This window comes from Castor canadensis, chromosome 14 (assembly GCF_047511655.1).
Source record: "Castor canadensis chromosome 14, mCasCan1.hap1v2, whole genome shotgun sequence".
Lineage (NCBI taxonomy): Eukaryota > Metazoa > Chordata > Mammalia > Rodentia > Castoridae > Castor > Castor canadensis.
The window spans coordinates 597,295-623,083 of record NC_133399.1 but is presented as its reverse complement, the minus strand read 5'-3'; the positions used below and the strand labels follow the sequence as shown (position 1 = coordinate 623,083).

The window sequence follows — 25,789 nt, the reverse complement described above, 5'->3', positions numbered from 1 at the left end:
GACTGTGCCCACAAGGGAAGCAAAGCTGACGTTTGTTGAATGAATAAACGATTGACAATGCAACGCACCTCTTCCCCCAAGTTTAGCCCTGAGCCTCTGTTCTCTGGTGGGACTTACTAGGGGGTCATTCCAAAATCGGGGGGGGGGGGCTCAGCCAGAAAAGCTGGGAGGCAGCCGGGTCCCTGTCGAGGGGGGCCGGGCCGGGCGCCTGGCTGGCAGGGGCATCCGTGGCGTGACGAGGCCTTTTCCACTCTGTGGTCGGGCTCCGGCCCCGACAGCCATAAAACGGCCCCGCTGAGACTGGGAACATTTTCCCTCCACGTGTTCCTGCCGGCGCTGGCGCAGCCCGAGGAAAATTCCAGGCTAATACGGACAGAGGTCGCCGGCCTCCACCAGCCTCCCCATCCGCAGGGAGGCCTGGGGTCCCCAGCGCTGTCAGCGCACGGTCCACTCTGAGACGGGTGGACCCCACACACCCCGGATGGCGGGTGGCCGTCCACAGGACCTCCCACAGCTCCCTATTGCCCTGGACGGGACCGCAAAGTCACCTCAGGACCTGTCAGGCTCCAGAGATGCCACCTTGTTCTCTGTCACTTCCAAGCCTCGGGCCACACTGGTCCCCACCTGAGCACCTCGGTGGCCTCTTATCCAGCCTCTAACTGTAACTTCGAGGTCCCTCCTCATGGCCCCCCAGGGCTGCATGTGCACCCGCCATCACAACTCCAACCACCTTGGCATTTACTGAAGGCCAAGTTTGGGGTTACATGTCTTGGTTGTGCCTGGGACTCGGGCACGCCAACTTTGTCATTGAGGCAGACCTGGCCCTTTGTCCCCAAGAAGACATTGTCATTTGCTACAGTTCCACAAGGGTCCTAACTTCGCGAAAACAGCCAAAAAAGATAATTTCTAAGCATGAAGGGCGCGTGGAAGAAATCCCTGGAATTCTCTGCCTGGCTTCTCTCCTGTTGTCATTTATTATTATTCGTTTTTTTGTTTAGCGACAAAGTTACCCTACGTCGCCAAGCTGGCCTCAAGCCTTCCTCCCGCCTCAGCCACGGTGCCTGGGTTTGGGGGAGGTGTCTTGAGGTGACAGTTAAGTGAAGGCCTGAGTGACAGAGGAACTATGTGACTAAGGACCCAGAGGTCAGCTTGTGCCAAGGTCCCGGGGCAGGAATGGGGGTTGGTTGGTGGAGGAAAAAGTGGGTGGAACAGAGGGCGGGAGAACAGAGACGATGGCTGGAGCAACGAGCCCAGCTCAGATCACGAGGCCTTGCAGATTGCCGGGAGGAGGTGAGTGTCACTCTGAGCAGAAGGGACTCATGGAGGGTGACGGTGACCCCAGGAACTGGACGGCGTCCATGGGAGTGGCCGGCAGGGCTACGCCACGGCCCAGTGGCCTTGCGGGGGGGGGGGGGGGGTTGGCTCTGGTTTTGAGCGTCTGGCTGCAGTGACGAAGGTTAAAAAAATAACCAGCGGCCGGGCCAAGGCGTCGCCACTGGTGGAAAAAACATGGCCCCGACAGGTCAGGAGGGCAGAAGGCCGGGTGTCAACGCCTCTGGCCACGAGACGTGACTCAGTTTCCCTGCTGGGATCCAGGGAATTCTGCTACAACCGTGTCCCCAAGCTGGTCCAGGGGTGGACAGGGGTCCTGGACTTCAGTCGTTCCATTTACACCTTTTGGGTAGCTGGTATTATAGCTGCGAGCCACCACACCTGGCTTGGTGGTTGAGATGGGGTCTCATGAACTTTCTTCCCCTGACTGCAGTCCTCCTCCTCATGTCTGTCCTCTCCCCGACCACTGGACTCACGGGACACGGCAAAGATGGTGACATTTGAAGTTGCATGTTTCCCCCACCGTGAAACATGAAAAACTTTTTAAATGGAAAAACAGAAAGGAAAGCAAAGGCGGTGGACACTGGAGTCCGGGCCTGCCTGTCACTTGCTGTGGGACATGAAGCGGGTGTCTTGGACTCCCGGGGCTGCTCTCTCTCTAACTCCAGGCTTCAGGGTTGGGGTCACCACGGCCACGACCGCCAGCTTCATGACCGGGGTGAGGGGACCGCACGTCACTTGAGCAGGATGACCAGGACGGGAGGCCACTGCAGGCCACTCCTCTGTGCCCGCCGGTCACTTGGAAAGAACAGGCTGGCGGGGCAGCTGTTCCAGGCGAGGCTTGTTTCCTGTGCTGTTCAAGGTTGCCTGGCACCCGGGGTGGCCAGGAGGCCAGCGGAGTGGGGACAATGCCAGGCCAGCCCTGCAATGGCCCCAAGGACAACCTTCCTGGCAAGGCTGGGCCACAGCAGGGCCCCCCAGTCCCCTTCCCTGCAGCCAGAGGCTCCTAGGACTTGGCTCTTGGAGGTGGAGGCAACAGGAAGACATCTGTCACCTGCCGGGGTCACCAGGAGCCCACGGGGCTCTGCACCTGCCGGGACGCAGACCCCAAATGCACCAAGCGCTGACCCCGCCCCCTGCAGCCTCCAATAGGCCGGCCACGCCCACGGGACTGGCCAATCAAAACGCGGGCATGCACCAACCACCGTGATTGGTTCACGGATGGCTGAGAGACAGGAGCTGGGCCAATGAGAAGCAGCCCTGAGATCTTTGCTTGGCCTATCAGGAGTTTCCGCTGCACAGGGGGAGGCGGGCTCAGGGTACTTGGGCCTGAAGCTGGGGCGTCATTTTGGTCAGTTAAGGGACAGCAGGGCAGCTGAGCTGAGAGACACAAATCAGCCCCGTGACAAGATGTTACCTGACACCAGCCAACTAGGACAGCTGTACCCCAAAACCCAAGGGCAAGCACTGGCCAGGTGTGGCAGCTCACGCCTGTAATCCCAACTACTCGGGAGGCACAGATCAGGAGGATCGAGGTTGGAGGCGAGTCTGGGTGCAAAGCAAGACCCGATTTCCAGCCTAACCAGGGAGAAAGAGCTGGAGGAGAGGCTCAAGGGGTGCAGCGCCCACCTAGCAAGGGTGAGGCCCTGAGTTCGAATCCCCGTGCTGTAAAAAAATACAGTTGAAATGCTACGCTTGCTGCTGTGTGCGTCATCACAGTGAAGAGAGGAGGAGGAAGGGGTGACAGAACCACAGTCCTGATCAGGTTCCTGGATTCAGCCGTGCCTGAAGGTGGCCCTGCTGGTGTCTTCAGCTATTGAGCCAACCTGTGCCTCGCTGGGTCCAGCCGGTGTCACATAGGCTTTCTGTCCCTGAGAGGAAAGGTGTGGGCAGTGTCTCCCACATGCCAGCGATATGAATGACCCCCAGGTGACCAGTTGGATGCTCGGTCCCTTTTACAACATGGTGCAGTGTCGCGCAAAGCCTGCCTGAGTGCCCAGGACCTGATCCAAGGTGACCGCTGGGCCCACGGAGACTGCTGGGGTCCCAGACCCAGAGGGCTCCTGGGGCAGCAGTCGCCACCTCCAGCCTCAGTTTCCCCTCTCTGCATGGGCTGGTTCTTACGGACATCGCCTGTAGAGGTTGCTGGACAACTAGGGTGGGGAACCTTCCCTGGGGGCTCGAGCAGAGGGGGAAACTGAGGCCGGGGGCCACTGCAGCAGGCAGCTTGGGTGAGGTCCTGTCTCCCATGAAGTCACACAGGTGGCTGCACAGGCCTCCTTGACACCCCAAGGGAGACAGGTGACGCATGCTGACACTGCCCACTGCTGTCTCTCCCCGCCTCCTCGGGGTCCTGTGGCTTCCACTGCCCTGGGTGTCGTCACTTCCGTGGTTGGCGGCCAGGCTGTGGGTTCTGTGGCCCAAGGAGTCACAGTTCTGTGGCTGCTGCTGTCCATGGTCCCAGGGCTGCATGACTCCAGTGGTCACAAGTCCGCTGTCCTTGGTCCTCTGGCCCTTTCTGTGGGCTCTGGGTGTTTGGTTTCCAGAACTTTCTGGTGCTGCAAAATGGTCATTATGGACCTGTGGGACCTCATGGGACCAAGGGACCACCCCACACCACCCCGATGACAAGCATGGCCAGAGCGCCCTTCCCAAGGGCAGCGTGGACCGGTCAGGGTCCCACTCCCACCCACGGTTCCCAGGGGCTGCGACGTGAACAGTCGTGGAGGACCAGGCACAACCTGGGCCACACTGGAGGACCTGTAAGTTAGAGGGCGTAGGGTCATCATTACACCCACCCCACACCCACAATCCACCCACCCCACCCACCCACCCACCCATCCACCCACCCATCCACCCACCCATCCACCCATCTACCCATCCATCCATCCACCCATCCATCCATCCACCCACCCATCCATCCATCCACCCACCCATCCATCCACACATCCATCCACCCATCCACCCATCCATCCATCCAACCACCCATCCACCCACCCACCCATCCACACATCCATCCACCCATCCACCCATCCATCCATCCAACCACCCATCCACCCATCCACCCACCCATCCACCCATCTACCCACCCACCCATCCACCCACCCATCCACCCACCCACCCATCCATCCATCCACCCACCCATCCACCCATCCACACATCCACCCATCCATCCACCCATCCACCCTCCACCCATCCACCCATCCACCCACCCACCCACCCACCCACCCATCCACCCACCCACCCATCCATCCACCCATCCACCCATGCACCCATCCACCCATCCACCCACCCATCCACCCATCCACCCATCCACCCACCCATCCACCCATCCACCCACCCACCCACCCACCCATCCACCCATCCACCCATCTACCCATCCATCCATCCATCCATCCATCCACCCATCCATCCACCCATCCACCCATCGATCCACCCATCCATCCACCCATCCACCCATCCACCCATCCACCCATCCACCCATCCACCCATCCACCCATCCACCCATCCATCCATCCATCCACCCATCCACCCACCCATCCACCCATCCATCCACCCACCCATCCACCCATCCACCCACCCATCCACCCACCCATCCACCCATCCACCCACCCATCCATCCATCCACCCATCCACCTACCCATCCACCCATCCATCCATCCACCCATCCACCCATCCACCCACCCATCCATCCACCCACCCATCCACCCATCCACCCATCCACCCACCCATCCATCCACCCACCCATCCATCCATCCATCCATCCATCCATCCACCCACCCACCCACCCACCCACCCACCCACCCACCCATCCACCCACCCACCCACCCACCCATCCACCCACCCATCCACCCATCCATCCACCCATCCACCCATCCATCCATCCACCCATCCATCCACCCATCCACCCATCGATCCACCCATCCATCCACCCATCCACCCATCCACCCACCCACCCATCCACCCACCCATCCATCCACCCACCCATCCATCCACCCATCCACCCACCCACCCATCCACCCATCCACCCACCCATCCATCCATCCATCCATCCATCCATCCATCCACCCATCCACCCATCCATCCATCCACCCATCCACCCACCCATCCACCCATCCACCCATCCATCCACCCATCCACCCACCCATCCATCCACCCACCCATCCACCCATCCACCCATCCACCCACCCATCCATCCACCCACCCATCCATCCATCCATCCATCCATCCATCCACCCACCCACCCACCCACCCACCCATCCACCCACCCACCCACCCACCCATCCACCCACCCATCCACCCACCCATCCACCCATCCACCCATCCACCCATCCACCCATCCACCCATCCACCCATCCATCCACCCATCCACCCACCCACCCACCCACCCATCCACCCATCCACCCACCCATCCACCCATCCATCCACCCATCCACCCATCCACCCATCCACCCATCCATCCACCCATCCACCCACCCACCCACCCACCCATCCACCCACCCATCCACCCATCCACCCACCCATCCACCCATCCATCCACCCATCCACCCATCCACCCATCCACCCACCCATCCACCCACCCACCCACCCATCCACCCATCCACCCACCCACCCACCCACCCACCCACCCATCCACCCACCCACCCACCCACCCATCCACCCACCCATCCACCCATCCATCCACCCATCCACCCATCCACCCATCCACCCATCCACCCACCCATCCACCCACCCATCCACCCATCCACCCACCCACCCATCCACCCATCCACCCATCCACCCATCCACCCATCCACCCATCCACCCATCCACCCATCCACCCATCCACCCATCCATCCACCCACCCATCCACCCATCCATCCACCCATCCACCCATCCACCCATCCACCCATCCACCCATCCACCCATCCACCCATCCACCCATCCACCCATCCATCCACCCATCCATCCACCCATCCATCCACCCATCCACCCACCCATCCACCCATCCACCCACCCACCCACCCACCCATCCACCCATCCACCCATCCACCCATCCACCCATCCACCCATCCACCCATCCACCCATCCACCCATCCATCCATCCACCCACCCATCCACCCATCCACCCATCCACCCATCCATCCATCCACCCACCCATCCACCCGTCCACCCACCCATCATGGCCCTGCCATGCCCGTGGTGCTCACCTGTACGGGTTGAGCATTAATGTCCCCTGCAGAGTGGCACCTGCACCTCCATTTGCTGCAGCCCAGCGTGCCCTTGGCTGTGTCACCGGTGCTCCCTGCAGCTGTCAGCACCTGTGCACTGTCAAGGTGACAGAAGTCAGGTCTGTGCAGTGTCTCAGTGGCTTTCACGCAGTCCTTGCTGGGTGCACAGTTGGTGGCTTGCCCTGCTGCCGTCTGTCTGGGTTGTCCCCGTCCTATAGCCTCCTCCCTGCTGGGCAGCGGCCAGGCGGTGACCACAGCGCCTGTGCGGAACAAGGGTGGCCTGTGCAGCAGGCGGGACAGGACAGGACGGGACAGGCGAGGCCGGTGACGCCCTTGCCCACCGCGCCACCACCCAGACTGGAGCCCCAGACGCAGGGATCAGGGTCTGTCCTGTGGCTCAGGTCTGCATGTCAGCATTCAGTGTCCCCAAGTGGGGGTCCCACACCCAGCGTGGGCTGTGCACTGAGCACGGTCGTCCCAGAAATGCTCCCGTGTTCACGTTGAGGAACTTCTAGAAAACGTGCAGCGCTGGCCAGCACGGTGGCCTCACCTGGGACCCCCTGTCACCTCCCCCCCCCAAAAAAAATCACTAAAACATTTCCTGTGAAAGAGATTGCTGTGCCATTGCTTCAAGTCCGCGGACAGCCCCGAGAGGTGGAGAAGTTCAGAGCGGAATAAACTCTGGAAGGTCGAGGAAACTGAGGCACAGAGAGGCTAAGCAACTTGCTTCAAGTCACACAGCAGAGCCAGGATTGAACTCTAGCCTTGGGTATCTGAATACAGAAGGGCGCCCTGCTGTGCCTTTGGTTTTTTCTTCCACGAGCCTTTTTTTTTTTTTTTTGAGACGGGGTCTTGCAAACTGTTTGCCGGAGCCGCCTCCTCATCTCAACCTCCAGAGTCGCCGGGATTACAGCCGTGAGCTGCTGTGCTCGGCTCTCTTTTTCCTTACTCAGAGAGGAGCCTGAGAGGCAATGGGGACGGGGCCAAGGTAAAAGGAAGAGGAGAGGATCACAACAAGTCCCTGTGTGTTTGTCCCCTTCCGGGGTCACTTAGACCCCACCCTCCCCCTGCTCTTGCTTTCTCTTGCTGAGTGAAGTCAGCCGGGCTGGCCTGATGAGTTCCCCAGCGCGGTGCCTGCGGCCGGAGCCGCCCAGGCCGGCGCTGCTCTGGAACATACTTTCCCCTGTGTTCACCCGGCGGGCGGCGGCCAGGGCGGCCCCCGGGGCCCCATCAGGCGGGCACCGGCCCCTCTGCCCAGCCTGGCCCCGCTCCTGGAACCACTGGGCCTGGCGTGGCGGGAAGGGGACTGGCTGGGGACACCGGCCAGGTGGTGCGGGAGCCATGGAGGCCTCCCAGCTAATGAGGGGCTCGGCTTAGGGGAGGAGGAGGAGGAAGAGAAGGCCTTGCTTCTTCACCCGTAATCCCGGCTGGGTGACCTCGGGCCATCTGTGTCCTCTCTGGACACGCGGTTCGAGCCTCAAAGCCCGTATTGCACACTCAGACCGACGGCGGAGTGGCAAGGCTGCTCATTTGGTCCCCTCAAAGGTCATCGTTCTTGATGAGGGGACAGAGACACAGAGAGGTTAAGCTACTTGCCTTTGGTCACACAGCAAGGCCACGCTCAGAGGACATTTGCACCGAAGCAGCCAAAAAGTCTGTGCTCCCTGCTGTATTGGTGACTCTGACTGACAACTGTGTGGCATTAATTATAAGATAAGGTAGCAATGTCACCAGATAGTCGGGTGCCCAGGGTCAGGGCTGGGCTGGGGTCAGCCAGTCCCCATCTTTTCTGCCAGGGTCCCATGGCATGGGCACAGCGGCAGGGGTACGGAGAGGGCAGTACAAAGTCCCCTATGGGGAGAGGCCAGTGTGTGGTGGCCAGGACGGGTTTCAGGACCGGTGTGATCCAGGAGGCAGGGGTGAGATGACAAGGATCCCCTGGGTCTGTCGTCTGAGCCACCAACTGGGACCCCCTCAAGACCTCTGCTCCTGGGGGCCCCCTCAGCCTGGACGCCCTTCCCTGAGTCTCCCCATGACCCGGCCACTGCTGGGACCACGTCCATGTGTGCTGGCCCAGCACGGGTCCAGCCGAGCAGTGGTTTTCCTGAAAATTCCAGGGCCGGCCGGGAACGGCCCCCAGGTGCGCCGGGTGCCAAGGCAAACAGGAGGTGAGCTCATGGCGGGAGCTGTGGGGCGAGGGGGGTGGCATGGCCTTTGCCAAAAATGCCTGGGCTGTGCCCGCTTGCTCCCACCCAGCCTTCTCCTCCCCACTCACCCTCTGTGGCTCCCTATTGCCCTCGGAATTCAGCAGTGTCCAGCGCACATTTGCTGAATAACCAAACGACCTCAGCCCCAAGCAACCCAGATTCCCCCGCACAGGAACCACCCTCACCTTCCCCCCTGATTTTCCTTTAGCCTTGCTGCCTCCTCCAGGAAGCTCTCGGGGACTTCTCCATTGCCTTCGGGGAGAACAGGCTTCACTCTGCTCCTTTCGGTGTCCTTTGGCCATCACTTCTCCTGGCGGGGCCTCAGTTTCTCCCTGTAGAACACAGGCTGAAGCGATGAGAAGGTGGGATGGAGAGGGTTAACTGGCTCCAGGAGGCCAAGGTGTTTTGTAGCTGGAGAGTGCGGCTGGCCAGGGGAGGAGGTTTCCCGATCAGCAGTCATTTTATTTTTATTACAGGCTGTTCCCACAGCGGCTGGACAGCAGCTCGGAAGGTCTGGCGCAGCTGGGGACAAACAGAGCCCCCGGCTGCCCCTGGGACCTCCGCCCTCCTCTCTGGGGGGGCTCCCGCTCCCACCCATCGCACAGACTGGGAAAACGAATTGCTGGGGGGGCCACCATCCACTAGTGGGAGGGGGGGACACCCACCAAGGGAGTCCCTTGCTTTCCTCCCGGAACAGGACCTGGCCAGGGTCACCTTTAGTCACCAGTAGCAATCATCACCACCTTAACTGTGCAGTGGGGACACTGAGGCGCAGGGATATAGATGGCATCTGCTTGGCAAATTGAGTTTGGGGGGGCTGACATCCTGACGCAAAGTGGGTGCCAACCTTTCAGGTGTGAGGCGAGAGGACAGGGACACACTGTGGCACTAGAGTGTCTGTTGGGGGCATCGGTGGTCCCAGCTGACACCTCCTCCTTGTCCTCCCTCTCCACAGACCCCCCTCCAGGACTCAGTTTCCCCCCCACCATGTCCTGATCCAGTCAGAGCCCAGCGCCTTCTGTTTACCTTGTGGCTGGAGCTGGGCAGGGCGCGGTGGGCCGTCCCCGTCCCGTCCCTGTCCCGGGCATAAATAGGAGGCCGGCCTGGCCTCGTGGCCAGCAGAAAGCAGCAGTGTCCCACAGCCATGGCCCGCGCCGCAGCCCGCCTTCTCCTGCTGGCCCTGGCCACCCTGGGAGCATGGGGACAGGGACAGGCCCCTCTGGGTAAGCTGTGTGCCCCCAGAGACGGGGGTCCCCTCCTTGGGGCTGGGGGAAAAGCAGACCGTGGGATCCAGGCTGGAGAAGCCGGGGATTCAAGGGGAAGGGTGGGTGGTGTGGGGGAGCCCCCTGTCCCTGCCTCGCCCCAGCCCCACAGTGACAACCCTGTCCACGCAGGCGGAGACCTGGCCCCCCAGATGTTGCGTCAGCTGCAGGAGACCAACGCGGCCCTGCAGGACGTGCGTGAGCTGCTGCGGCAGCAGGTGCGGGGCTGGGGACAAGGAACCGAGAAGGGGACCGCGGAGAAAGGGACGGGGGCTCCTGTGGAGGGAGGGGGAGGGGGGAGGGGGAAGAGGGGAGGGGGGGAGGGAGTCGTGAGACCCAAGAGAGAGGGTCTGAGGACAGTGGGAGCTCTGAGGACTGGGAAAGTGACCCCTTCTCTGTCCCCACTCCCCACGCAGGTCAGGGAGATCACGTTCCTGAAAAACACGGTGATGGAATGTGACGCGTGCGGTGAGCGGGACGGTGCGGGCGGGACACTGGGGACCCGGAGGCCAGAGCGAGGGAAAGCGGGGAGAAAGAGGCAGAGGAGGAGAAAGTGGGGCAGGAGGACAAGGGCCACGCGAGACGTGCAGGGCCACGCGGCGGGGACCTGGCAGGAGGCGGACAGGAGAGAGGAAGGGGCGGGAGCGCAGAGCGAGTGCGTGTCGCCACGCCCACCCGGGGCGTGGCTCGATCTGACCCCGCCCACAGGGCGTGTCCGAGATGGAGCCTCTCCCAATATGGGTGTGTCCATGGCAGGCTCCGCCCCCCCCCTGGGCGTGTCCAAGACGGAACCGGCCCCCAGCCGTCCCAGCGCGCTTCTGATAGCTCCGCCCCAGGGGCGTAGCTACAATGGGATACCCACCAACCAAGTGTTGTCCTGGCAGGCTCCGCCCTTCCCCGGGGGCGTGCCCATGAAAGGACCCGTCACCAATCCCAAGCGCGCTTTTGACAGCCCCGCCCCCAGGGGCGTGGTCCTGACTGGCTCCGCCCCCAGAGGATCTGCTCCTAACCTCAGCACGGTCTTGGAAAAAGCTCCGCCTCCAGGGAGGTGTGGTCTTGGGTGGCTCCACCCCCATGAGGGCGTGGTCTCGACCGTCTCCGCCCCGCCCGTTCAGGGATGCAGCCTGCGCGCACTCCAGGCCTGAGCGTGCGGCCGCTCCCGCTCTGCGCGCCGGACTCGTGCTTCCCCGGCGTGGCCTGCACCGACACGGCCGGCGGCGCGCGCTGCGGCCCCTGCCCCGCGGGCTTCACGGGCAACGGCTCGCACTGCACCGACGTTAATGAGGTGCGCGGGCTCCCGACCCCTCCCACCCCCACCAACACCCTCCCTCCTCCACCCCGATCGCCCACTGGGGACACTTTCTCAGGAGAGCCCCCCACCACCGGGGGCGCAAACACAGATCACCTCCCCACCGCCCCGGGGGCGCCCACCCAGGCCACCCCGGTCACCAGCCGCCCTGACCACTCCTTCCATCACCGCGGGGGGTGGTCCGGCCCAAGGGCCGTCCTCACCGCAGGGGACCTCCCGCCCCGATCTCCCTTCCACCTCCGAGGGGCGTCCACCCGGACGGCAGGACCACCGCAGGGCGCGCACACCGCGGCGACCATTCCCTCCCTCCGCTGGGGATAACCGCTCCTCCAATCCCCTTCCCCGCCTATGAGGGGCCAGCCTGGTCCTCCTGGCGCGCCCCTGTCCTTGCCTGGTCACCTCCACCCCCATCAAGGCAAAGTCACATGTGACACCTGGGACCTCAGCCTCCATCCAAGGGTTCGCTGATGATGGCTTTTAGCTTTCCAAATCGGGACCACCCTGGGGTCCTCTGACCCTCCGTGGTCCTTTGTCCCCCAGTGCAACGCCCACCCCTGCTTCCCCCGCGTCCGCTGCATCAATACCAGCCCGGGCTTCCGCTGCGAGGCCTGTCCACCGGGGTACAGCGGTCCCCCCCACGAGGGCGTGGGGCTGGCCTTCGCCAAGGCCAACAAGCAGGTGAGGGGCGTGGGGTCCCACCTTTGCAGCCCAAGGGAGGTTTAGGGGGGGTTATTTTGTTCTGCAGCTGGGGGAAGGACACACCTGTGATCAGGGCTCCCAGGGCAAGGGTGGAGGGAGTGGAGGAGGGGCAAAGAGAGTGACAAGTAGTAGCGCCTGTCGGTGACCTGTGCATCCCCACCCCCTTCCAGGTTTGCAATGACATTAACGAGTGCGAGACCGGGCAGCATAACTGCGTCCCCAACTCCGTGTGCATCAACACCCGGGTAGGCTGGCAAGGGTGGGTCGGGGCCACCGGGTCATCAGTGGTCAGCTGTCACTGACCACCCCGACCTGGGTGCAGGGCTCCTTCCAGTGTGGCCCCTGCCAGCCTGGCTTCGTGGGTGACCAGGCCTCTGGCTGCCAGCCCCGTGCCCAGCGCTTCTGTCCCGATGGGTCCCCCAGCCCGTGCCATGAGAAGGCTGACTGTGTCCTGGAGCGCGATGGCTCGCGGTCCTGCGTGGTGAGTGGGGGCGCACAGGGCAGGCGGGGCCGAGGGACTGAGGGATTGAGTGCGGGGGACAGCCACTCGGGGTATCCACTGACTCCCCCTTGCAGTGTGCCGTGGGCTGGGCTGGCAACGGGCTCATCTGCGGCCGCGACACCGACCTGGACGGGTTCCCAGATGAGAAGCTGCGCTGTTCAGAACTCCAGTGCCGCAAGGTGGGCGGGGCCCTAGAGGGGGCGGAGCCTGGGTGCCGTGGGCGTTGTCACTAGACCACGCCCCCTTATGTCCACCGTGCCCGCCCCCCCTTTCAGGATAACTGCGTGACAGTGCCTAACTCAGGGCAGGAGGACGTGGACCGGGATGGCATCGGAGATGCCTGCGACCCCGATGCGGATGGAGATGGGGTCCCCAATGAGCAGGTGGGATGGGTGTGGCTTGGGTAATCAAAGCAAGGGGTTCACTGCAGAGGAGAGGGGACCCCAGAGACAGCAGGTCTGGGAAGTGACCTTTGCCTTTCCCAGCCTGACTCCCCTAATTTGGCACTGGCCCCCAGGACAACTGCCTGCTGGTACGCAACCCAGACCAGCGCAACTCTGACAATGACAAGTGGGGTGATGCATGTGACAACTGCCGGTCCCAGAAGAATGACGATCAGAAGGACACAGACCGGGACGGCCGGGGCGATGCCTGTGATGATGACATTGATGATGATCGTAAGTATGGTTGGGAAGGGGGGGCAGTAGGAACCACAGTGGGGGACACGCCTGGACTATGAGCTGTGCTGGGTGAGGGGAGAAGCCAAGCCGTCCTCAAAGGTGGTGGTGGAGGACAGGGGAGGGACATTTGGAGGCTGGGAGGCGGTCCCTGTGTCAGATGCCACCTTCCAGGAATGTGCCACTTTTACAGGTGGACACAGAGGGACGTTCCCAGGGTTCCCAGGTTAGCTGCCCTTGGTGGGGATAGCCACCTCTCCTCACTGGGTAGCCATTCTTTGTGTTCCCCTGTCCCATGCTAGCCTCCTGCCCCGGCCCAGGCCCAATCTCTTTTTTTTTTTCTTTGTTTGCAGTACGGGGGTTTGAACTCAGAGCCTACACCTTGAGCCACTCCACCAGTCCTTTTGTGTGACAGTTATTTTAGAGATAGGGTCTCGGGAATTATTTGCCTGGGGCTGGCTTCAAACCACGATCCTCCTGATCTCTGCCTCCTGAGTAGCTAGGATTACAGGCGTGAGCCACCAGAGCCCAGCCCAGCCCCACTCAGGGTCCTGTCTTGTCCCTCTGCAGGGATCCGAAACACAGTGGACAACTGTCCCAGGGTGCCCAACTCAGACCAGAAGGACAGTGATGGTGACGGTGTAGGGGATGTATGTGATAACTGTCCCCAGAAGGACAATCCGGACCAGGTGAGGGCAGCCAGACCACCTCCCGGTCAGCTCCAGGCTGGTCCCCATCCTGCTGCTTGGGGCAGGGTCTCATTGGGTCACGGGGTCGTTGGCTGTGGGGCTGGGGGTGGGCGGGAGACTCTTGAGTCCCTCTGTCCTGACCCCATCCAGATGGACGTGGACCATGACTTCGTGGGAGATGCGTGTGACAGCGACCAAGACAAGTAAGAAGGCCACGTGGGGTGGGTGGGTGGCTGGATAGCCCCTGAGTATGACTTTTCTGAGTACCTCATTGTCTCTGTCCCATCTGCCCACTGTAGGGATGGGGACGGACACCAGGACTCTCGGGACAACTGTCCTACAGTGCCTAACAGTGCCCAGCAGGACTCGGACGATGACGGGCAGGGCGATGCCTGTGATGACGACGACGACAATGATGGAGTCCCTGATAGCCGGGACAACTGCCGCCTGGTGCCCAACCCTGACCAGAAGGATGCAGACAGTACGGGGGCGGGGCCTGTGCACGGGAGGCGTGGTCATCTGTTGGGGTGGGCGGGACCAGCAGCTGGGTGGGCGGGGCCTGGAGCTGAACCTACCTCCTGTCAGGGGACGGCGTGGGCGACGCATGCCAGGGTGACTTCGATGCTGACAAGGTGGTGGACAAGATTGACGTGTGTCCAGAGAACGCCGAGGTCACCCTCACTGATTTCCGGGCCTTCCAGACAGTGGTGCTGGACCCGGAGGGTGACGCACAGATTGACCCCAACTGGGTGGTGCTCAATCAGGTGGGGCAAGTCCCAGGGGACAGTTCGGGGAGCTCCGGACCCCCACAACAGCCCAGGCCCCCATATGCACTTGGGGCCTGACGCCCTTCTTCCCTTGACCTCATCAGGGCATGGAGATCGTGCAGACGATGAACAGTGACCCGGGCCTGGCTGTGGGTGAGACAGCAGCGCTGCGCAGGGAGGGGATGGGGGCGTGGCTTTAGGGGCGTGGCCTGGAGGGTGGGGCTGTCACGGTTGCCATGGAGGATGGGGGCTCAGGGGCGTGGTTAAGAAGGGGCGTGGCCGTGGTTGGGTGGGACCATGAGGGTTGGCCATATGGAACCTGCATTCAGCGGCATGTGGTTCTAGGCTCTGAAGGGGGCGTGACCAGTGAGGGGCGTGGCCTTGCAGAAGTGACTATGAATGGGTGGGTCTGGAGCAGGAGGGGCCTAGAGTCTGGAGAGGCGTGGCCTGGAGGGCAGCCCTGCCATGGGGGGGTGGGGCTTGGGCGTGGCCAACAGGGGCGTGGCCATGATTGGGTGGGACCATGAGGATTGGCCAGATGGAATGTAGTTTCAGGGACAGGTGGTTCTGGGCTCTGGAGGGGGCGTGGCCATCGAGGGGCGTGGTCGCACAGGGTGGGTCATGGATTGGCTGGGTGGGTTTAGGCCTAGGAGGGCGGAGCCAGGTGGGGCTGGGGGCGTGGTCTGGGTCCCAAAGCAGGGGTGCGTTGGGTGCCGGCGGAACCTAGACCTGGCTGGCTCCCGCCTGGGCTCCCATGGGGTCAGGGGCCAGCCTGGCCTTCGCAAGCCCATTCCTCCCTCCCCCTGTGCAGGTTACACGGCATTCAATGGCGTGGACTTCGAGGGCACGTTCCACGTGAACACGGCCACGGATGACGACTATGCCGGCTTCATCTTCGGCTACCAGGACAGCTCGAGCTTCTACGTGGTCATGTGGAAGCAGATGGAGCAGACATACTGGCAGGCCAACCCCTTCCGTGCAGTGGCCGAGCCTGGCATCCAGCTCAAGGTCCCCACGTCCTCCACGGACCCCAAAGCCCTCATCCCACCTGTTGCCAGGGCCCCAAATCCTTCCATCCCCCCACAAGCCCTGGAACATTCTCCCAGGGCCCCCAACCTTCCTTTGGGTCCCTAAAACCACTTCCAGAGCCCCCGGTGCATCCTATAGACCCCGTAGCCCCAGTCTATCACCGAAGCCCCCCAGAAAGTCCCCACCGATCCCACAGACACCCCAAACCTACAGGCCACAAGATCCTTCAACCTCCAACCTGTCCACAGACTCACAAATCCTCTTCCGAACCCCCAAACCACCATTGCCCCCCCACAACCCATCCAGGAGCCCCCATGTGGCCCCCGGGAAGGCTTCCTTGTGGGTGTCCTCTCCCGCCCTCCAGGCGGGGCTCGGCTGCCCTGCGGGGTGTCTGAGCCCCCCTTTTCCCTGGGCGACGGCAGGCCGTGAAGTCCTCCACGGGCCCCGGAGAGCAGCTGCGGAACGCACTGTGGCACACGGGCGACACGGCGTCCCAGGTGCGGCTGCTGTGGAAGGACCCCCGCAACGTGGGCTGGAAGGACAAGACGTCTTACCGCTGGTTCCTGCAGCACCGGCCCCAAGTGGGCTACATCAGGTCGGGACACTGCTGGCCCAGCTCCAGGACGCGAGGGTCCCTGGTCCCCCATCCGTAAGGCGGACCCAGCACGGGGGGGGCCTCCAGTTAGAAGATGACCCCCTTTCGGTGCTGCCGTGTGCGGCCGGGGAGGGCTCTGTGTCTTGGGGAACTGAGGCCCAAGTGCCAGAGAGTGGGGGCCAGGCAGAAGGACCCTCTTCCTTTGAGGTGGGGTTCACCGTCTCCCCCTCCTGCAGGGTGCGGTTTTACGAGGGCCCCGAGCTGGTGGCTGACAGCAATGTGGTCCTGGACACGACCATGCGTGGTGGACGGCTGGGTGTCTTCTGCTTTTCCCAGGAAAATATCATCTGGGCTAACCTGCGTTACCGCTGCAATGGTGAGGGGGACAGGGGACGCTGGCGGGTGGTGGCCTGTCCTCCGTGGTCCTCCTGCCTCTCACCTGCCGCCTCTCTCTGCAGACACCATCCCCGAGGACTACGAGGCCCAGCGGCTACAGCGGGTCTAGAGACCCCCGTGTGGGGACCCACGGGTGACAGGCGATGGCGTTCCTTTCCATTTGCTGGCCTCAAGGGGCGGCCAGCCTGGGAGGGGGACACAGGAGCGGGGACAGAATGGCAAATAAAGTGTGTGTGGGGGGGACTGGCCGGCTGTGGTCTCTGCTGCAGGGAGATGGTGTGGACGGGTCCAGGGGGCCAGCGGTGGTTTGGGGACATTTCTGTCTGCCGCTGTGGTGTCTGTCTTTCACGAAGCCCCCCAGGAGTCTGGGGCGGGGGAGGCTGGTGTGTTGGTTGCCCCGTTTTTGAGGATCCCCTGGGAGTGTGTGAGAGGCTCAGGCCAGCTTAGGGACCGTCCTTGGGGGGGGCCAGGTGTCCCTGTCACCATCACCATGTCATCCCTGAGGGAGGAAGGGTTGGAGGAAGGAGGAAGAGGCAAAGGAAAACATTGGATTTTTATTACATTTCATTACAAAGGACCAGAGGTACAAACACAAGCGTCCTCTCCAGAGGGCAGGACGGGTGCCCAGTGTGTGCCCCAAGCCACCGCCCGCCCGCCAGACCTCCCGCCACGGCGCCTGCACGCCCGGGACCTTGCGTGGTGTGTACATGCTGGGGACAGAGCCGGGGACGCGGAGGACACAGGCGGGGCAGGGCTCGGGGAAGGCGGGTTTGCATATATGAAAGGTGCCGGCCCAGCCAAAGGACAGCTTCCTCCCGGGGGCGAGGTGGGGTCTGCAGCCCCGGGTGCCAGAGCTCTGTCCCCAGCTGTGCTATGGTCGGAAGTGACAGGCTAGGCTGAGCAGGGGTCGCCCCTAAATTCCAGAGCCCTGCTAGAAGGGGCACCCCGACCCCAACCCAAAGCACATGGACCTGTCTCCCAGGAAGGGGACGAGGGGGAGGCGGGCAGCGCCGGCAGCCAGCACCATTGCGTGGTCCAGCCCCACCCCACCTGCCCAGGAGGAGCCTGGAGCCCAGAGACCTGCAGGAGGGGAAACTGAGGCCCAGGTCACATGGGGCTCACTTCCTGACTCCGTGCTCTCGGGGGAGCCCAGCACCCCATCCCGGGGGTGGAGATCACTCCGTGTCTTGCCCCTAGGGAGAGCGGCAGACACTTGTGCCACACCAAGGGCTGTGTCTGACCCCGGCCTGAAGGAGGAACGTCCCAGGGGCCCTGAGTCACACACCATGACACCCCTGAAGGGAGTGGGGGAGTCAAGAACAGAGATTAAAAGCGGGGGACCCAGGAGCTGAAGAGAACGGGGGTTAAAAGAAACCCACTGCCCCTAATCCCGGGCGGGCCTCAGGGCCGTGCAAGGGACCGTGGCCTCCCCAGCTCTTCAGGTCCTGGCAGGCACGGTCCCCTCACCCCCCACGGAGGACCCCTGGGCTGCATCAGGACCCACGGGGAACAGTGGAGCTTCGGCTCTCTTGGGGGTGCAGAGGACCCCCCTAATACCACCCAGCCTCGCCCCACCAGCCTGTGCCCGGGGACACCCGGCCATCTTTGGAAATGAAGAAAACTCAGGATACAGGGGGAGTGGGCGCCAGGGCCCGCTAGGGATGGGCATGACACACTTTCCCCACTCCCTGAGGGTCCCCCGACCTCCACGGTGGCCTTTCTTTTCACCTGCTCCTGACCCAGGGTACCAGGCCACCACCCTTGCTTTCCGGGCTGTGCCCAGTGACACGGGTGCCTCGCTGAGGGCCTCCTGGCTACCGGCTGAGCAGCCTCAAGGGCACCGGGCCACCCTGAGGCCATCAGGCCGAACACCCCTGCAGCAGAAGCCAGAACTCACTCCCCACAGCACCAGCCCCACAGCAGGCAGCAGGACAGAGGGACAGGGAGGGCAGCGGAGCCACGGGAGCACGGGGCTTGCAGGGGGAGGGTAAACTGAGGCAGGGACGTAGTGTTCTTCGGAGCACCCTGTCTTGCTTCTGTCCCAGGGGAAAGGCTCGTGTAACCGAGGGGCCTGGCCAAAGCCACAGGACACGGGTTCGGGGTGGGCTGGGGAGGGGGGACCGGCCTGGCCCGGCCGCGGAGGACGCAGGCGGTGGGTTTATGTACACACGGCAGGGGACCCGGCCGCGGTTTCCGTACTGAGATCGCAGTAGCTTCACGTGACAAAGCAAAGTGCAGAGTCCCTCGCACTTGTCTTGCTTCACAAAGTCTTGGCAATCCAGGAGAAGGTTGTAGAGAAGTAGTGACACCTCAAAAACTGAAAAGGACCCTCAAAGTGTCCGGCCACAGGCCCCAGGAGGCCGGTCCAGGACCAGAGGGGCATGGACCCTTCTAGAACACGGGGACGCCTGGCCAGTGGCTCCTGGCTCGGTCCCCGGGGAATCGGCCGGGCCCTGCACCCGCTCGGGGAGCGCTGCTGGCATCTGTCCGAGTCTCCTCAGAAGAGAAACTTCTGATGGCTGTGACACACGTGCAATGTCACCCGCCCCCTGGCCACAAGCCCGGGACAGGTGGAGGGCAAAGCCCCTCCTGGCCTGTCCCCTCCCGCCCGCCTGCGTGGAGCGTCGGGAAGAACGGTGGCCGTGGTGGCCGCGCAGCGGGGAGGGGACTGGCGGGGTCCTCACGGGGTCCCCGGCGCCTTGTCTGAGAACTGCATCCGGCTTGACTGTGATTTTATTATTAAGGCCATGTTTTAAAAGTTCTACATACGCGTCCGACGGCGATCGAACCGTGCTATGTACACGTAGGTTTTTTGTTTCTTAAATGATTAAAAAAAAAACCCCAAAAGTCCCCACTGTGCTCTCAGCCTCCACCACGACATCAGGCGGGCCTGAGACCTTGGGCGGGTGGCTGGACAGATGGACGCCGTGGTCCCCAGCCTAAAATGAAGGACGGTGGCCGGGGAGGGGAAGCGATCTCATGCAAGTGGCCACCTGGCCACTTGGGGAAGGACAAGGAGGGAGGATCCGACCCGGCAACCGAGGACAAAGGCTCCCGAGACCCCGGTAGTGGTGGCAGCCGTGACACCAGAAGGAAACGCACCAAGCCGGGGCGCCAGCCCTGCCGGCGGAGGCGCACAGGTGCAACCGGGGCGTGCGGGGGCAGCTTGCGACCCCACAGGGGACACGGGGGACACAGGGTCCCCCGCCCACCCAGGACTAGCAGGTGCCACACAGCCGGCGGACAGGGCACCCCACAGATCCTCCAAAACACCCGACACGGCAGAGGTGTCGCCAGCCCTAAGGAGACCCTGTGGCCGCTGTGGGCTTCCGCCCAGTCCCCCGCTGGGCCCCCAGCCCCGACGTGGCTCCCTTCCTTCCAGGACAACCTGGGGACAAGCTACAAAGCCTGGGCGCGCGGCTCGGCCTGTGCCTTTCCAGCCACGGTTCCAGTTAGCGTACAAAACGGGAAATGGGGACCTGGGGACTAGAAGGTCATGCTCTCAGACAGGCGGCGGCTGCAGGACTGGGCTTCTCGTCTCAAAACGAAAACGTGAAAAAGAAACCGGAGAAGGACAGGGCGGTGCCAGATCCCGGTCACCTCCCACAGCGGGGGGACGGGGCCGATCGCCGCTGTCACCTCTGCGCCTCCCCGTCCGCCCGGGCAGGGGACCTCGCTCTCATGCCTGGCCATGGCCGGGTGGCCGGGGATGAAGAAAGGCAGTGAGAGCTGAACAGTCGCTGCACCTCACGCGCTGGGCGCCCGGCCCGGCCAGGGCAGCGGACCGCGCGGCTTTGGCGGAGGGGGACAACCGGGGACGGGCTGGCGGCGGCAAGCTCAAATCACAGGCTCGGCCGTTGGCGAGGGGCGGACGGAGCGCGGCCGTCCCCGGGCTGGGGACACGCCGTCGGGGACCACGGACCGGCCACGGTGTGCCGGGAGGACGGGGCCGCTCACAGCCGGTCCATCCGGAAGGTGTCCTCTGTGGCCGGGTCGGCTAGGACCATGTCGGGGTCATTAAGCATGTGCAGTCCGTCCAGGGTCAGGGGGTCGATTTTGAGCTCGTCCAAGGGGAACTGGTTGTCAGAGTCAAAGTCGCTGACCCCGGCCAGGCTGCTGGTCAGTTCTTTAGAGAGGCTGGGGGGGGACTCTCCTGTCACTGGGGGAGAGGTGGGGACAAATGGCACGGGTTAAGCCTGACCTCTGTGGCTCCAGACACAGGGTCTCCACTGTCCCCGGCAGGGCAAGCAGCCGGGCCCCCATCCTGTCCTCTGGGGGACGTGCTGGCTGGCTGTCACAACGGGGAGGACGCAGTGGGTGGAGGCCACGGACGCTGCCCGACACTGTCCAGTACCAGCACGGTCCCACCCTAAAGAACCGCCGGGCACCGGAAGCCAGGAGCGCCAAGGTCAAGGCCAGCACTGACCTGGTGGAACAAGGCCACTCCTTTGTCGGCTGGGACAAGTGTGGGGGCCGCAAACGAGGAGGGGGCCTCACTGTGGGGACCCCGCTCCCCCCTCTCCTGCCACGTGGCCTTTGGGTCAGTCTGCAGACCTGGGAAGGGGATCGGAAAGGTGTCTTTCTGAGCAATCGAGAGGGTGACTCCTGAGTAGGTGGCTGTCGCTGGCCATGCGTGAACATGGACCCTGGCGGGGGGTGGCCCCACCCAGTAGCTCTGGCTCAGAAGTGGCTTGGAAGGAAAAGCCGGAGCCTTCAGGGGGCTTGGCGGAGACACAGGGCGGCCCCTGGACAGTCCGGCCGCAGGGACTTTGTCAGGTGTGCTGCACACGACAGGCCTGGCCTGACCCCTGGGCTTGGTCTGCTAAGGCCACACAGGAAGCCGACGGCTGGGCAAGTGACCAGCCTCGGGAAAGCCCAGGGTGTGGACACCCGCGTCGGGGTCCAGACGTCCCCCTGGCCCCTGGGGGACGCAGGGTCCCAGCTCAGCCCTGGCGCAGCGTCCCCGGCAGGGCCGGGTCCCTGGCTCACCTGTGAGGATGATGTTTGGGATGCCGCCGTGGCTGGCGTAGCCGAGCTGCGGGGCGTCCTGCAGGCTCCCGTGGCTGCCCGAGAGGCCCATCATGGCGGCCTGTGAGTAGTTGAGTGTGGAGCCCGGGCTGTAGAGGCTGCCGGAGCTCATGGCGCTCTCCATCATGTTGAACTGCTCCAGCTGCGGGGGACGGGTGGACGTGAGGACCCTGGGGGCCCCGGCCGAGCACGCAGCCCCAGCCCTGCCCGCCCCCCCACAAGGTGCAATGGACGGATGGACAGATGGATGGACGGATGACAGGTGTGTGGCCAGCTCCAGGCCACAGCCGACCCCTCCCGGGCCGATCTGCTCACACAGCCAGCGCCACCTCCCAAGGGCGCCCGGGTGCCCAGCCCTGCCCGGGGCCCAGGCCTCTGCTCTTGAAGTCCATCTGCCGCTGGCCACCGAAGCCGAGGGGGGCAAAGTCAAGCCACCCACACGGGGACCTTGGGCTCTGCCGTCCAAGGACAGAACGGGGCAAGGCCGAGTGTGGGCGGGGGCTTGGGGTGCGAGTGGCCCTGGCCCGCACGGCCTGGCTCTGGCGAGTGACCGCTGTGGGCGCCGGGTGGCCGGTGGCCTGTGCGCCCGCTCACCTGGTGGGACAGTGCGTTAGCCTGCCTGGCCGCCATCTGCCGCTCATAGTACGGGTCCCCAAACACGCTGCCCAGAGTGGAGGTGTGCTGCAGACAGAAAAAGGCCGCTGTGGCCACAGCCGGGGATCGGCAGGGCTGCGAGTGGCCCGGCTGGCCGGGACCCAGGCCCCTGGAGGATGCACAAGGGTGCAACGGTCGTCTTTCCGCCATTCGTTCCAAGGAGGGGGGCACCTGCTGCCCCGTCCCCCCAAGCCCAGTCCACCATCTCTGTTCTCTGAGCCCCAGGGGTGGGGACCTCACTTCCGCTGCGAGAAATGTGGTGGGAGAGAGGCGTGGGCGGCCCCGGAGCAGGGCCTGTGAACGCGGCCAGGACAGAAGGCTGTCCCTGTGGGACGGGAGACGGACACAGGCCAGACACGGCACAGGACAACGCACAGAGCCATCACCGCCAGGCCAGCACGGGTCAGGGCACGAAGAGGCCACCGCCTCCCAGACCCAGGCCTGTGGGGTCCCCACGCGGCTCTGAGCCTGCCGTCCCTAAAAGGGCGGGGGGGGGTTGCAGTCCACCTCATGGACACGGGACGGAGCGCAGCTGGGATGGAAGGGAGGAGACAGATGGCCGTGCAGGTGAGGCCTCAAGTAACTGCTACCGCTCGTCCCTATGGCTGCCAGGGCCTGGGAACCTCAGGCTGGTTCCCCACTGTGGGACGGGGTAGCCTAAGAAAGTCCATGCCTCAGTTTCCCCATGTAACGTGCGTGCCCAGTGCATCCAGGTGACCGTCCTCACTGACCAAGGCCCCTGGACTCCCTCCAAGCTTTTTGTCTAGAAAGATCCCGTGCGCTCCGATGACCCAGAGTCTGGGTCTTGGGGTTTGGTCACAGAGATGGGTTGGTGTCTGGTCCTTCTGGCCACACAGGTGGTCAGGGGAGTGAGCAGAGACGGCCACGCGGACACTGGCGAGGAGTTGGCGTGGGGGGACGCACGGGAGCTGTGTCGCCCTAAACCCCACAAGAGCCGCCCGGTGAGGCTCCGCCCGGTGTCTCCGTGCCGCAGCTCGGGTTTTGGAAAGGGGGCCGCAGGGCTGAGGCTGGGTTTGCCCGCCTGAGGTGGACTGTTTTGGGGTGCTGGGTGGGATTGAGCATCTGTCCCCACGGCCTTAACGGACTGGCACACGGGGCTGAAGGCCATGGTTTCTCCCGTGGCGCCGTCCACGAGGACAGCAGGTCAGTGCACGCGTGGGGAAGGGGCCCCACAGGGGGTCGGGGCAGGGAAGCTGATGACGAGCTTGGCCTCTGTATCTGACGAGGGCCTCCTTGGCCCTTGGGCCCCTGGGGGAGTCCCTGTCCCTCTAGTCTCTGGCAGGGCTGGTCCACCCTCACCCGTGTGAGCCGCTGCTCCCCACGCCAGCACGTGACGGACGACAGACACACAGACAGGGCTGTGAGACAGTGGCAGACTTCCCATCCAGGATGGACTGACCGGCTTTGGTTCAGGGCAGAGGCCCCGGCTACCCTAACTCCTACCCCTGTCTGCCGGCTACGACCTGGATGGCCTCTCCTGCCCCCTCCGGCCATGGCACCAAAGGACAAGATGACACGGGGCTGAGACCACAGAGCTCAAAGCACTGTGGATGGAGTGGGGTGTACAGACGCCAGGCTGACCCCAGACCTGCCTCGAGGCCACCCCCCGTCCCCGTCCGTGCAGCAGGGCCCCTGGTGACAGGCAGGGCCTTGTCCTCGTGTCATCTCTGCCACCTCACAGGTGTGCCCAGGGACAAGGCACCCTGACCTCATTCCTGCCAGGTCCCCTGGAGGGATGGCAACTGTCCCTGCTCTGTAGAAGTGAGGACCCTATTGTCCCCTCTACCAGGGACAAGGAAGTGACTTCACAGCCTTGCACATGGCAGAGCAATGACCACAGAGACCAGGACGCCAGGAACGCCAGGCGGAAGACAAGGCCAAACTGGCCTGAGGCCCGGGGTCCGGGCCAGCCTCAGTCACCTCAAGAGACTTGAGGTCAGGCTGGCCCGGGGTCTTGAGGACCACAGGACGTTGAGGGGCGCCCCGAGGCACTTGGTGGGGGGCCCAGCTGCGGCTGTCACAGGGGCAACGGCCACCGGTAAAGTCATGGATTTGTGCGAGGGACCCTCACCACCCCCGGCGGCGCTCGGCAGAGACGACACAGAAGGGACAGGGAGCCGGTGGCTCCCGGAGGGGCCCGAGAGGCCGGCTCGGCTCTGATGGCGAGGGCGGTGAGATGGCATGGAGCGGGGACGAGAACAGACAAAGCCACACGGGACAGGACACAGCTGGGGACCCTTACTTGCGGGGAGCTCCCGGGGGAGAAGCCTTGGTTGGAGACGGGCGAGGTGGGCGACTGGTTGGCCGGGGAGCCGGCGCTGGTGCGGTACTGCGGGAGGCCGGGCGCCTGCAATGACAGACATGTCAGGATCTCCGATCCCTGCTTCCGGGGATCACCGCACCCCACAAGTCCCCGGCAGGCCCCTGGTCTGGAGCCCCGAGCAGCTGCTGACCACGATGTGCGGACAGCTGGCCTTGACCCTGTAGGCTGCAGGGCTGGACAGTGGCACCCCACACCCCACTCGTGCGTCAAGCAGACACACCTGCATACAGCAGGCAAAGCCTGGACGGGCAGGCGAGGGGACCCCCTTCTGTCCCCAGCTGTCCTTAGCTGTAGGTCCTGGCGGGTCCTGGCTATCCAAGACCTAGTCTGCCACCAGGCTGGGGGGACCACCTCTGGGGTGGAGGGACTGACAGGAAGGATCTGAGCATGGGTGGCCACTATGGCAGGTGTCCCTTGGATCAAACCTGCCTGGGTTTTGCCATCTGAGAGACTGAGGACTTGACGTGTGAAGTCACCACTTGGGCCACCAGACCTCTGGGAGGCAGGTGTGGCCAGGCAACGACCCGGCCGTGCTGTGTGCTCCTGGAGGGGCTGCTTGACCTCTCTGAGCCTGCTGTTCAAGGAGGCTGAGCCCCACAGCTGCTTAAACTTCTTTCCCTAAGTGCCCCTTTTCTTAGCAGCGAGTCCAGGCGGAGAGGCGTAGGCTCGGTCAGCAGGGCGTGGGTGACTGAGGGTCACTTGGACCCTCCCAGAGCTGCGCAGGACAGCAACGGGGGCCCTGTGAGGCAGGGTGGTTGACCTGACCCAGAGCTCCAAGAGGGGGACACCTCTGCCCCTGGCCAGGACACCCTCACCCTCCCATGGCTGCCCAGCTCACGGGCTGCCCCCACCCGCGGGGCCTCCCGAGCCCTGCTGCTTCCACCAGACGCAAAGCGTGGACCTCTCTGGGGCCTCTGCCGGGCGCCCTCCAGGGCCCAGAGCACCTAGGGTGACCCCCAGCCTCCGTCTGCAGGGCCTGGGCTTTGCCGAGCACGCAAACTTCTGGGGACACTGAGCCTGGGCACCTGCCTGTGGCCGAATGCAGCTGTGACCGTCCCTCTCCCACACTCAGGAAGGCCTGGGGATGCA

General features: G+C 63.8%; 3 protein-coding genes across 14 annotated transcripts in view; 1 reads left to right on the top strand and 2 right to left on the bottom strand.

Annotated features, from left to right (window-relative positions):
- The window catches only part of LOC109686275 (microtubule-associated serine/threonine-protein kinase 3), a gene marked incomplete in the record, with an annotated part of 381,278 nt that overhangs the window by 69,628 nt on the left and 285,861 nt on the right, over positions 1 to 25,789 (bottom strand).
- On the top strand, positions 9,875 to 16,931 carry LOC109688824 (cartilage oligomeric matrix protein). The gene is made up of 19 exons (XM_074053395.1): positions 9,875 to 9,972; positions 10,144 to 10,229; positions 10,428 to 10,479; positions 11,127 to 11,296; positions 11,861 to 11,998; positions 12,190 to 12,264; positions 12,342 to 12,500; positions 12,596 to 12,700; positions 12,797 to 12,904; positions 13,039 to 13,198; positions 13,769 to 13,887; positions 14,038 to 14,090; positions 14,187 to 14,368; positions 14,473 to 14,651; positions 14,759 to 14,807; positions 15,466 to 15,662; positions 16,106 to 16,278; positions 16,515 to 16,654; positions 16,737 to 16,931. Exons 1-19 carry the CDS (start codon positions 9,894 to 9,896, stop codon positions 16,781 to 16,783), a joined length of 2,271 nt encoding a protein of 756 aa, XP_073909496.1. The 5' UTR covers positions 9,875 to 9,893; the 3' UTR covers positions 16,784 to 16,931.
- LOC109694650 (CREB-regulated transcription coactivator 1) overlaps positions 17,229 to 25,789 on the bottom strand; it is a 43,839-nt gene continuing 35,278 nt past the window's right edge. For 7 of the 12 annotated variants that reach the window (XM_020176737.2, XM_074053565.1, XM_074053569.1 and 4 more), the window contains 4 exons: positions 24,620 to 24,724; positions 22,297 to 22,383; positions 21,664 to 21,844; positions 17,229 to 20,833 (listed from right to left, as the gene is read on the bottom strand). In XM_020176737.2, coding sequence (XP_020032326.2) covers positions 20,628 to 20,833; positions 21,664 to 21,844; positions 22,297 to 22,383; positions 24,620 to 24,724 — 579 coding nt within the window. In that variant the 3' untranslated portion in view covers positions 17,229 to 20,627. The other 5 variants (XM_074053564.1, XM_074053571.1, XM_074053573.1 and 2 more) reach the window with 2 other exon arrangements.